General features: G+C 41.7%; 1 protein-coding gene across 1 annotated transcript; it reads right to left on the bottom strand.

Moving 5' to 3' along the window:
- Positions 1 to 11803: 11803 nt before the first annotated feature.
- LOC135497268 (putative nuclease HARBI1) lies at positions 11804 to 13345 on the bottom strand. Its single transcript, XM_064787034.1, has 2 exons — positions 12766 to 13345; positions 11804 to 12282 (listed from the first exon to the last, which is right to left on the bottom strand). The coding sequence occupies exons 1-2, from the start codon at positions 13337 to 13339 to the stop codon at positions 11804 to 11806; spliced, it is 1053 nt and encodes a 350-aa protein (XP_064643104.1). The 5' UTR covers positions 13340 to 13345.
- Between the last annotated feature and the right edge of the window lie 357 nt (positions 13346 to 13702).

Raw genomic sequence — 13702 nt, 5'->3', positions numbered from 1 at the left:
GTGGCTGGTCTAATGATGTGTGGAAAGTCTTTCTTTGTACAAAAACTTATTTCCTATGCAAGAGATATTATCCATTCACCCCCTCAAAGAGTTGTGTGGTGTTATGGAAGTGAATGGCAGGAGTCATTTGCAAATTTTCCAAATGTTGAATTTATCTCTGGACTACAGTTCACGTTTCATCAGGTGCACGTACCCTACTCATTATAGATGACTTAATGTGTGAAACAGATGAAACCAAAATATTCACAAGGGGTTGTCATCATCAAAATATTAGTGTAGTCTATATAATCCAGAATTTATTTTACCAAAGCAGAGAACAAAGCACCATTAGCTTGAACTTGAATTATCTTGTTATTTTAACAAGAAGCCAAAGGGCCTGGCGCTCAGCCGAGTTGATATCATAAATATCTTCCCGGTGTTTAGTTCATTATGCATGAAAATGGCATGCTCCATGGTATTTGATATCCTTTTGCGTTCACTACGGTACCAATGTTTTTGGTTGACATAATTATGCCACTGTTCATTCCTCAATCCTGACCATAATTCGGGTGAAATCATCGTATGAAAATATTTACCGAAACATGAAGTTTATGCCATGAATGAGGATACTCATTGTCATAGCCTCGTTTACAAGTACGAAGTATTTTCCCGCGAATATTCAAAACTGCTTGGCTCCTTGCCAGTTAAATAACATGTGACTATACACAAAATAGATAAAAAAATGATTTACAATTTCCATCAATGTTTTCTATCAGGGGAAACAAGCTGATGATGATCAAATAAATCATTCATGAGAAATCGTTTTGTTGCTGAAGCTTGCATGACGAAGTTAATGCTAAACCTTTTCTTGTGCTCTACTGCGCCACCGTAGTTATCTATTTAGACCAGCGATGACGTCATTTCTGGTGATTCCCTACGTTGTCCAATGAGCACTTTTTAAAATGTGCCATTTGGTATTGTACAGTATGCAATGTATTTTTTCAGCGCTGCCAGTTGCCGAACAGAATGCCGTAGCTCCCTCAATTTCCAATCAATTTTTATGGGAGTGACATTATTGTATTGCTTAGAATGTCTACTTTTTACTCATGAAAGAATCGTAGAACTAAAACATAATAGGCGAACAGAATCATGCTGATTCACTTCACATACTGTGGGAATTCTCCACTTCAAAATACATCGGCGATGTCATCGCGAACAGAGCATGCACTTCCGATATCGTTTACACAGAAATGTGGCCAAATTTTCAAGAACTAATTTCTGAATTTAGTCCCTAAAGACCTTATGACTACCACTGAAACGAACTAGTGATAATATCGCCTACCAGACTACTTTTTAAGCAGAAAATTGGGTACTTGAGTGTCATTGAGCTCCAAGATTATTGCACATGACGTAAACAACATGCCGCCATTTTGTCTCCACTTCGGTATTTCGTACGCCGCTTATAATGCACCTTCTCAATTAAAACCAACATAATAAGGCCTTACATCGTTGATTGAATAGGAACACCACACAAAACACAATAAAGTGGGGGTACAATCGATTACGAAGCTGAAGTGAACAGTGATTTATTCCTGGTGCTACTGCTTTTGTTGTGTAGCTGCCATGTTTTGAGAACTGGCTAATAGGAGACTTCATTGATGGCTGACGTCATCGGGCGGGAATTTGAATCGGCAGAAATAATTAAAAGGCAGGTAGCGCCCTCTCCTGTTAAAATTTTGAACTTTTTCTCAATAAAATAGATTTTCAAGAATTTTATCTTAATATTAGAGCATATTTCGACTAATTCTGCTGCTCCTAGGCCGATATAGGCCAGTTTCCTTCATGCTCTCTCGCTCGCAGGAAGTAGGTCGAATGGCGACAAATTTTGTTTTGAAAGTAGAGTTTGACCAGAAGTATCCAGAAATGCAAAATTGAAGTCTCTAGGTCATACGGTTACAAAATGTGCACCATGGGTTTAACGGACGGATGGATGGATGGACAGACGGACGCCACTGAACAACTTATTTGACAAGCTCGGCTGACTTAGTCAGCTGAGCTAAAAATCCAAGAGACGTTTCTCAGATAGCACATTTGGTAAAGCAAATTTCTCCCGGCAACACCAAAGTCGTAAATGAGGCATTTAACGATGCGACAAGGCCTCCTTTTGGTTACTTATTTTTAGATTTTAAACCTTCAACTTCGGAAGATTTACGATTGACCCTTTCACTGCCGATGCCGCTGCTCGGCACAACGCTAATTCCTACTCACTGTGCCGATGTCGCCGCTGTGCGACATTTTACCCTACCTCAGAAGATCGTCGATTAAGAGCTTGCTGATCAAGTTTGTGCAAAATACGATAGATGGCGTGGTAGAGAAGTGAACACGCTTCAAAACGAAACTAACTTCCGTATTTCGAACAATGCAACTTTATTGAGTAAATTGAGGTTGAAATGGCGAAAAAATTGAGTATTGAATATTAGCATTTTTGACACACTGATATCAAGTAAATCACGTCGGTCCTCCTTAAAAAAAAGCAATCAAGTGACGTCACTCACAGTCGGAATGAAGATTCAGTGAAGATTTCCTCATTTGCCTACCGGTCCTCCACTCATGCCGCTAGCTAAGGTCATTCATCTCATGATAGAAATGTACTTATATGACATCAGCGGCACTTACAAACCATTACGTCGATAGCTGCTGAACTGTCTTTGCCTACCGTACCGTACCTTGCTGCACTCTCCAGTGTTGGCCCAGATCGTATTGAGTGTGTCGGTGTGCTGCTCGAGGTGGTCATGTACACGTGCATGCATGTATGCTATATACACGGTACTTTAATTACCACGGAGCCCTACACAATTCAGTTGGTTATACTTTCCTGTTCGTGCGTCTCGAGGTGGTCATGTACACGTGCATGCATATATGCTACATACATGGCAGTTTAATTACCACGGAGCCCTACACAATTCAGTTGGTTATACTTTCCTGTTCGTGTAAGACGCACGGCCGCTAACCCAATCATGATGACTGGCATGTGAAATTGACAAGTCAAAATGCATAGACCTGCCGTACCTACCATCACTAAGTCAAAATGCATACCGTAGGCCTACCCACCATCACTGCAAATCATAAATCTGTGTACTGTAGTAGTCAAATTGCATACCCACCATCACAAATCGACCCTCTTTTTTATACTATTCCCTTCATTTTCTTCACCTCATGCCTGTAGTGTAAGCTTCACGTAATCACGATCTATCAACCATCGAGAGTTTACAACGATCTTGGGTAAGTCAACCATCCACATTAATTTCAACCAATGATACTGCGGACAATGACAGAAGCCAACATGTCTGTTACGTAATAGTTCATCTGTTCAACCCAATGGCCAATGCTTTTTCTCTAACAGAGCCATAAATCACATTTAAACACCTCACCCATAATCGAAAGGGTGCTTCGTTTCTGGCGGCCTTCTCACTTACACCACTTCCAATTCTTTTTCAGTAATCTCAACTTGCATCCATCTCAACTTGCATCCATACTGCCACCAGTCTCCATAGTGTCTCACAGACCTCATGCCTGTAAGCTTCACGTGATCACGATCTATCAATCATCCACAGTTTCCCAACGATCTCGGGTAAGACATCCATCCACATTTATTTCAACCAATGATACTTCGGACAATGACAGAAGCCGACATGTCTGTTACGTAATAGCTCATCTATTCAACCCAATGAAACAATCCTTTTTCTCTAACAGAGCCATAAATCACCTTTTAACACTTAGCCCATTATCGAGAGGGTGCTTCTTAATGAACATTTCGACTCTTTCTGGAGGCCTTCTCACTTTATACACCACTTCCCATTCTTTTTCAGTAATCTCAACTCGCATCCATACTGCCACCAGTCTCCATTGTCTCACAGACCTCACCTCAAGTAAGTTGTTACTTGCAATTCTAATGAACATCATGAACATTTCCACTCTTTCTCGACTAAAGGCCTTCCACTAACACATTTTCAACAACACGGTCAATTTATAAACGTATTTCCTTCTTCCAGATGGCTTTACTAGTACGACCACACTGCCAAGCTGCTAATGTTTTAAAAACACTTGGATGAACAAGCATTCGCAAAATGGTTGATAGACCTGGGAGATGGTAATATTCCCCCAATACCTGCATCACCATCAGAAGACTCCATTCTTATTCCACCAGAGTGCCACACAACAACAGACATTGTAACTGCAGTTTTCCCTACCGTCACTAGCTATGCCCACCTAGAAACTTCGGTAATCCTCACGCCAACCAATGACGCTCCCCTTAAGATCAATGACAAAGTCCTTGCAAAGTTGCCCACGGCAGAGAAGATATATCTCAGTCACGATACAGCAATTTGTGACTCAGAAGCAGAAGCATCGAATTACTCGATAGAATTCTTAAACAGCGTAACTCCATCTAACATGCCACAACAATCATAATTCTCCTCAGAAATTAAGACATCCACAAAGGTCTCTGTGACAGTACTCGCTTGAAAATACACAGACTACACCAACATGTTCTTAATGCCAAGGTCCTCACTGGCAGCAGCAAAGGAAACAGAGTCCTCATCCCAAGAATCCAACTCGCACCATCAGACATCTCCTTACCGTTCACCCTTCAACGCACTCAATTTCCCATCCGTCTTGCCTATTCCATAACAATCAACAAAGCTCAAGGACAGACGTTTGATAAACTTGGAATATACTTGGAATCTCCTGTTTCATAGTCACGGGCAACTCTATGTTGCATTCTCAAGAGCCAGATCCTTCAAAGACATTTCCGTGACAGTATGCCCAACTACAACACAAGGACTTCACAACAACTTCTACCACACTAGAAACGTTGTCTACAAGGAAGTACTTTAAGGCAATCATGTTTCACCATACTCCTTACAGTTCAAAACCTCCCTTCCCAAGCAACCAATGACCATCTTCTGAATCACGACTCAATCACATTTATTCCTTCCTTCTGTTTAACAGCTTACATGTCTTGATAATTACAATTACATGAACAACAATAGCTACACCTTATCCTGCCTCCACTCTCTACAACAACCTGTCAACATGTCCCACCTGCACTGACATTTCCCTTTCAACGGGTAACATGCTAGTGTTTCATAATCCTGCAATCGTTCATTATGATATTTCCCTGATAATACAATTGGGCACTACACTACAAAGCTGAGCACTGCTATACAAGTGGCAGAGGGGATGGAAGACTCACTGATAAAGTTATCGACAGACTGCAGATTTACTATACAAGAGCTGTACGGAGTAACGTGGGTGATCCAAAAAAGATGCGAATCATCAGTCCTTTGTACTTTATTGCACAGCTCCTCAACTGTCAACGATCCCCGTCACAGATTCTGCCCAGAAGGTGAAAATTCTTGGTGTTTTTTTAACCGAGCTGTTGCGAAGAATGAACAGCCTGATCCCCATGCTGAGAAGATGAACACCAGACTCTCCAGGGACGTAGCTGATCAAGTTAGGGATACATATTTCTGGCTAGCTGACAGGGATATGATGGAACGATGTACGCGTGGTATGACACACGATCCTATTGAAGGATTGCATGCATTGACATGGAGGAGGTGTCAAAAAACTGTTTTTGTAGATCGGGGTCGTATTGAGGAGGCAACAGCTTCAGCAGTAGGCTATTACAACCAAGGTGGCAGCTTTATACAGTCAGTTATACATAGTCTTGGAATTCAGCCTAGTCATGATGGAGACAAAGTTCTAAAAATCATTGATGAAACTCGGGTCAGGAAAGCACAGAAAAAAGCATCTGATGAGGCACAACGCAGGCGGAAAGTATGTGAGGCAGCTATACGCCAGCAGAACAGAGAACTACAAGAAGCTGAAGTTGTCACATATGGTGCAGACATTCATGACAACCCCACTGTGGACATGTTGGATAGTGACTCAGAAGCCGAGTAACTGTTTTTCAACATAAAGGATTGCAGAGTGAAATTTGTTAGCACTTGATACAGACTTGCATGGGATTACTTAGAATGTTATGTAAATATTTACCTGTGGGCAATGCCTACACAATGCATTTGGAAGACTATTTAACTCTTGATCAAATATGGACTAGTATCGGAATATCATTAATATCACTTTTGTGCATAATAGGAAAAGAGAAGCAAAGTTGGAATATACTTTTCCTCTCTTTGGTTTGTATAATATGTTTCAAATATGCATGTCGTGCTATGGTTATTTGTTTTTACTAATGCCATTTTTATTATCTTATATCATGTACAATGCTTTAACGAAAATAAAAAACAGTAGCATGGGCTACTTGGCACATTCTGGGGATTTTACACCATATTCAAATTAGGTCACTAGGTCAGGTCAACTTTGAAACTTCTCAGACACAAAGTAGGTCAGTAGGTCAATAAGTAACTAGGTCAAAAGTTCATAATTTTCCCAAGTAGCCCATATACTACTCATATGCTCTTGTCAATTTAGTAGTCATGCTTGTTTGGTTTCATAACTGCTCTATTTAATTGAATGTTTTGATGAACCTGTTATGGTTGGTTTGAGTGCAGCTTGCTATCTGGCATTTGGCCTACATTATCATGTAATACTATGTAATCTAGCTGCCTCGTTGAGCATTAGGCTCCAGTTGGTTCTGTCATTCATTGGATAATGTGGTTTGTTATCATTTAGGCATTGGAGCAAGGGACTTCTTATAAAGAGCTGGTTTTTATTGGTTGATATTGTGCCAGGGGACTTTTAGAGCTGTTTGTTGGGGTTTTGTCAAGTATCAAAAGTGCATCAGTGACATAGTTGAGCCATTTATCTTTCCAACGATATGCCGTTTTATGAATATAATGTATCTCATGTCCCTAAAATCACACTTTATAAAGATGGTCTGGTGTCAGAATATTGACCAGGCCCATTTACAGGATATTCCAAAAAAACTCCATAACGAGATCTTAAGTATATTACGCGAATAACATATGTGGGAAATGTGCTGTTCCAATATGCAATTCATGCACTTTGAACATCTCTGAGCATCAATTGGAAGTTTTTTAGGACAAAACATTCTGTATTTGGGTTCAGTTTGATATGTGAGCACAGATAGGTCAACTCGAACTCGTAGTTACCAGGGGGTATTGATGTCGATGAACTGGGTAGAAACTTGGCAGGCAGGGAATGGTATGGTATGTCAAACTACATTTAAACAAGGTGATTTAACCAAGGTGATTTATTTCAGCTGACTTGTCCGTGCTCTATACTCTGGCTCTCTCTGATTTTGAATTGGAAAACATCAGACAAAGAATATCAATTAATATCCACGAGGGCGACCCCCTTTGGCTGCGCTATATGGAAGGGGTCTAAAAAGACGAAAGAGTACGGCACACTGAATATAACTATTCGTGGCAAGAAGTACCAGCTGAGCGCTCATCGACTGCAGTATTATATTTCTAGTACCGCCAATGGCTTGAAACTTAGTCCCCATATGCATGTATCTCACCGCTGCCACAAAAAAACGTGTAAACAATGAACATCTGTCTATGGAGCCGGTGTGTGTGAATAATCAGAGAAAAACTTGTGTCAGTGAAAGCCAGTGTTCTGGACATGGTACTTTCAACGATTGCATACTCAAATAAGGTGATATCGTTCAAAAAATTCGCACTCAACAACAACAAGCCATAGGCGAATATGGGTCGTCGTCTTGGCTAGGACTCCAAGATACCACAACATGGGAAGGATGCACGGAATGTCACTAAAAAACGCATAAGAACCTGAGAGATATTCTAACAGGAGCCGATATCAAAGAAAACAAACTTTGTAAACCCAACACTGGCACAATCAATGAAACAGAAAGACAAACCCTCTTACTGTTTGCACCCCCACCAACAAAAGGCAGCAACAAATGTAACAACAGCAAATGCGCCAACTGCAAATATATGCAGAAATCAAACTCAGTAACCAGTAGAGTCACAGGCAAAAAACATTATGTCAAACAAAACAACTCAGAAAGGGTCATCTACCTCATTGAATGTGTCAAATGTAACTATCAATATGTGGGCCAAACCAAAAGGACACTCAAAACCAGAATGAATGAACACCGTTCTGGCATAAACAATAAGAAACCCACGTCTATTGGCACACACTTTAAAGCAGTAATCACTCTTAGTCCAGCCAATCTAGCCCAAAATGGGGGGTAACCTAGGACTAATTGCAACAGAAATGAAATAAGGTTTTTATGATAGAGTAGGGTCTACTACATGACATACTAAAAATCTAGGAAAATCATTTCAATGGAACATGGTGAATTTTTAGATTCAATAAAGTGGGCCTGGGAATCTATGGTGCAGTTAACGAAAGTTAGAAATGAGCAGAACTTCCTGCTGTACACGTTGCATCGCCGTAGAGCCCGACAATACTATAATTTGATGAATGAGGTGGGTGACTCGTACACGATTTGTTTCGATATAATGGAAAATCAGGTTCTGCCGAAATCGCCGATCGGTCAAACTTATTATTCGAGGCAGTTGTACTATTATGTGTTAGGCATTGTTCATCACCGTGGGAGAGGGCAGCCGCAGGGCAAAGACGACATCCATCTCTACACCTGGCTTGAGCATGAAAAACAGTAATACGGTAGCTTCAGCTCTGCATGATTACCTCAGTACAGTTGCCCGGCCTGAACTTCGCCAAAAGGAAACACTTCGCCTGTTTTCGGATTCTTGCTATGGGCAGAACAAAAATATAAACGTTCTGTCGATGTTGTTTGCTCTCTGTAACAAGCTGTACCCTAACCTGAAAATAACCTACTTCTTCCCCATACGTGGGCACAGCTACCTTCCAGCAGACAGAGCTTTTGGTCGAATTGAACAGGACATACGCAAGAAGGAGACTATCCTACTACCCCAGGAGTACAATGAAATTGTTAGGAAACACGGTGTGGTCCATGAGTACAGTAAAGATTGGAAGTGCTATGACTACAAAACTGAGGCAGCTAACTTCACTAAGACCCAGAGGTCTTTCAAAATCAGTGATGCACGAGTCTTAGCAGTCTCTGGTGATAAGCTAGGTTTTAAGTCTGTCTTTGTTGGTGAATTCTGTGAGCATTCACTTCTAAAACGTGGAAAAAAGTGGTCCCAGGTCAATCCTTCTCTTCTGCCTGACGTGAACTGTGTCAAAGAAGCTAAGAAGAAGGACGTCCTCAAACTTCTTGATGAACTTGGTGTTTCACAGACTGTTAGAGACTTCTATGAGGATGCCCTGTCCAATGTTGGGGACCAGGGCCCGGTTGTTCAAAGCCAGGTTAGTTTAGCGGCCGCTAAGTCTTAGCGGCCGCTAAGAATCTCTTAGTGGCCGCTTCTTAGCGTACCGCTAAACTACCGCTAAGTTAGGTTGTTCAAAGCTGATTTTGAGTGCTGCTAGCTGGCAGTGCATTTGGCGGTACAGTTCTCCACAATGCACCCTAATCACCATTTCCTGTAGTAGTAAAGATGGCCGACAGTGACAGTTCTTCAGGTGGTCAAAGCCAGGAAACTTCAAGTAAAAAGCCCAGAAACTCTAATTTCACACCAAATGAAGTGGCTCTGTTGACACAACTGTGTGAGCCACACGTTCAGATGCTGTCCGGAAAGCATTCGAATACAGTGACACAACAGAAGAAGGATGAGATGTGGGCCAGGATCGCCAAAACAATAAATGCCCAGGAGTTTGCCAAGAAAATCCGTACTGTCAAGGCCTGTAAGAATAAGTGGCAGAAGATGACATCAAACGCAAAGAGTGTGGTGTCACTGCACAAAAGAGAGTGCAGGAAAACAGGTGGAGGACCAGCCCCCAAACCACTCGATGCGGTGACAGAGAGAATTGCGAACATCTATGGTGCCTGCCCAACCTGGACGGGCATCCATGGGGGCATGGAAACAGCAGCAGCTGGACCATCCACCACAGCCACAACAGCCATGAATTCCTCAAGTTCTCCTCCAACAGCCAGTGCCACAGAGCTCTTGGCTTCTTTAGCCAGAGGCGGTGATCCCCCCGAACCAGCAGTCATGATCAAAACCCAGTTTGAAGGTAGGTGAGCCAAGGTGTTGCTGCTGTATTTTTCCATTTATCCATTGAGTTCAACTTCACTTCACTTCAAAAGTATAGGATAATGAAAGATTTTCAATATTAATACCCAATGTTATGATTGAATAGTCTAACTATAAAGTGTGCTTTTTCAATTGGCCCCGACCCGAAAAGAATTGGTGATAAAAATCACTCATTCAATTGCTTTTGTTATTGGTTGCTCACTTTTTGGGGCGTCTGCTAAAACTTTCCAACTTTCGGCCATTGTTGGCACAGTGCCAGCAGATCCCAGAAAGAAAATGGCAACTTGCAGTGCTGCGCCATGTGTCCATGTAAATCGAAATTGAATCACCTACGGTTCATTTACTGTGCAAAATAACACAACAAAACCTCATCCGACCTGCACTATGCACAGTTATAAACAAATTAAACAACCTCTTACCAGTTGTGAAACATGGACTCCGTCAATATCAGCATTTGTTTGTCCAAAACATTGCATTCACATGCAAAACTTTCAAGAAGTCTGAAGTAATATGACCTTGGCCTTGACCATGTTGACATGACACTAAAATAGCTTGTCCGTAAGGTGCTGCCATCTAGTCATTGGCACAGTCAATTATGGGATGCCGATTGTAAAATAATTCACATTTAGTGCATATTGAATCAAAGCATTTTATAACCAGTATTTTCTTCTAATTACCAGTACTTGTGGATTTAAAAAAAAATTTCTTAGTCCATTTCTTATCTGTATTTGTTAATTTCAGATGAATACGAAGACGATGAACTGCAGCAGATCATTGCAGAGGCATGTGGGACGACATTTTCGGACAACTCGGACGAAGAACAAGAAGCTCTTGCAGAAAGACGCAATATGGCCATTGCCATTGAGAGCCGCCATTCAAGTGGAAAGGGCAAATCTAAAGGCCGAGGAAAAGACAAGGGAAAGGGGAAGGCAACCAAGGCAGTCACCACCGATCGTGTCCCAGAACTGGAGTTTGATGTAGTGAAGACCTGCCGCTGCATCTGCCCTTTGCAGCATGCCCTGCTAAAACAGGAACTTGCATGTGCTGCATTGAATGAAAAGAAGATGAAATTGGAAATTTTGAAGTTGGAAAAGGACTTAAACCAATAAATCATTTGACAGCTTCAAAGGACCCAGTCTCATGCTCTTATCATTCAATGTCAGACATTGTGAATACAAGTACAAATTAGTCAAATATTTATTCAGCCTTTGGAATACTGTAATTCCTTATTTTCAATATATTTTCAATTCATATTTACAAACATTTAAATGTTGCTTTATAACAAAGCATAAGTGGCCAGTTTAAGTTGTACATAAATAATTATTACAAGTACATTTCACCGTCTCTCGTTATTCTGTTGCAGGTTTCATTTCCAAAATGGTGATCAGTGCCATCGAATTGAGTGATAAGTTTGCCTATACATACACAAGTACCTAGTTACCGGTATGATTGTGAGAGAATTCCACTGCTAGAATAAGTTTCAATATCAGTCAACAGTCAGGGATCTGTCCTTAGCTAGTGGAGGCCTCAGTGTGCTGTCAAGTGGCTCCTGACTGATTTTACAGTATCTAAAGAATATACAAGTTGCTCCTCCTCCTCAACAGTTTATATAATGAATTCAAGTGGCTCCCCCTGATTTTGTTATTTTAATATTCAGTGTACTTTAAAGGCTGTTTACCGACTGGCAAAATGTTGCAAAATAAATGCAGGGGTCATTGCTGAGGTTGTGCCTACTGCTGAAAGAATCGTTCTGTCACAAATCTGCGCACAGCAAGTCCATCGTGGGGGCCCTGGTAGACATGTCTTTCGTGTGGTTCCCGCCGTGGACGCCCTAGCAGGGGCTCTCTCCTGTCTATTGCAATGTTGTTTAATACACAGCAAGCAATGATAATCTTGCAAGTGCGTTCAGGGCGCATGCGGATTTCACCATGAAGACAGTGGAACCTTCGCTTCAATGTCCCAAAACAACGTTCTATGGAGTTTCGCGTCTTCTTCTGAGCTGTGTTGTATCGCTTTTCCGCCTGTGTCGTCGGTCTGAGGTATGGTGTGAGCAGAAATGGCTTACACGGGTAGCCGGAGTCGCCTAACAAATATCCTTCTCTCATGCCTTGGTTGTTTTCTGACAGGTGCTGCCCAATTTGGCTTTCTTTAAATATGTGGGAATCATGAGTTGCTCCTGGCCATCTTGCTACAACGTTAATTAGTTTCCCTGAAAAAAAGACCAGATTTTAGTCCTCCTATAGGGGGATGATCATGGTCAGTCAGCTGTTTACAAAACCTTGTTTCAGCCCAAGTGAATGCAGGCTTGGATGTTTTATTTCAAACTACATAAAATCATAAATCATGATTTTTTATGAAGCACACTGTAACCCCAAATGTTTGGAGGAAATAGCTCCCCATAGAACTTGTGTTCAGTGTGCATCACTGTGAATTGACACTTGAGGATGTTGTTTTGCACTCTAAAAACATTTTATGATGCTGAAAAGAGGGACATGTTTCATGTACGGAGAGAAATGGTTGATTTATTTCACTAGTGGTACCTAATGTAAGCTGATATTTGGTCCTCGATCTTATGTGAGATGTTTTGCTGCTGAATAGCCATACATGCCAGGGCCAGTACATTATGTACATGATCATGATGTAGGGCAGATGGCATGCATGGTGTGGATGATAAATTGTATTTGTAGCCTACCTTTGTGGTCACAAATGCCTTGAGTGTTTATGCTGTGATATTGCTTTCTGCAGACAAAGGTTGATTCATAGGTAGGCCTTGGACCAGCATTCTCCAGTTCACGGTACCATTGGGGTGTAGATGGACCTTGTATCTTGACGTGCGTGCCATCCAAACATCCAAGCACATTAGGGAATTGGCACATTTCATAGAACCCAGCGTGAATTACTTCCCTCTCCTCGTCATTAGGCCATTTAATGAACCGATCCTTCAGTCCAGCAAGAGCATTGGTTACTTTGACAATAACTCTGCTGCCTGTTCCTTTGTCAAAACCTTGCAGGTCGGAAATCACCTGCACGAAGGATCCTGTGGCATAGAACCTCAGGGCCAACATCACCTGCTGCTCTGGGGACAAGCTGTGACTTCTTTTAGTTGGTCTCTCCAATTGGTCTCTAATTAGGTCAGTAATGTACTCAATGCTTGCCCTACTGAATCTATACCTTTGTCTGAGGTTGTTATCATCAAATATATCAAGATCACTGTCTTTATGCCTGAATGTTCTGGCTTTTCTTGCAAGATTTGGGTACAACAACATTCGATATGCGGCCATCTTGTTGAATCTGCTGCTTAGCGACAGCTTAGCGGCAGCTTAGCGGAACCCTAGGGGTTCCGCTAAGCTGCCGCCAACTTTAGCGGTGAGATAGCGGCAGCTTAACCTAACGGTGCTTCCAACAACCCAAACTTAGCGGCTTCTAAGATAGCGGTGAGGTAGCGGCCGCTAAAGCACCGCTAAGACTTAGCGGTGCTTTGAACAACCGGGCCCAGGGCGTTAACCAGGACCTTGAGAGTGATGAAGATGACTAAGGCTTATATTACTTTCCAAGCTCAGATCAATTCAAATATTTTGCTCTTTGTAATCTGTTATTTTTTGTACTGTTTTGAGGTAATTCCTCATCAG

This window comes from Lineus longissimus, chromosome 12, assembly GCF_910592395.1.
Source record: "Lineus longissimus chromosome 12, tnLinLong1.2, whole genome shotgun sequence".
In the NCBI taxonomy this organism is placed as follows: Eukaryota; Metazoa; Nemertea; class Pilidiophora; order Heteronemertea; family Lineidae; genus Lineus; species Lineus longissimus.
This window is presented reverse-complemented; position numbering and strand designations above follow the sequence as displayed.

What these genes read in the sequence shown, in the direction of transcription:
- LOC135497268 (XM_064787034.1), bottom strand. Translation starts at nt 13,339, where the DNA reads ATGTTGTTGTACCCAAATCTTGCAAGAAAAGCCAGAACATTCAGGCAT. An exon ending in AGGCATTTGTGACCACAAAG is followed by an intron (nt 12,283 to 12,765) that starts GTAGGCTACAAA and finishes TCTTTTTTTCAG; the next exon opens with GGAAACTAATTAACGTTGTA.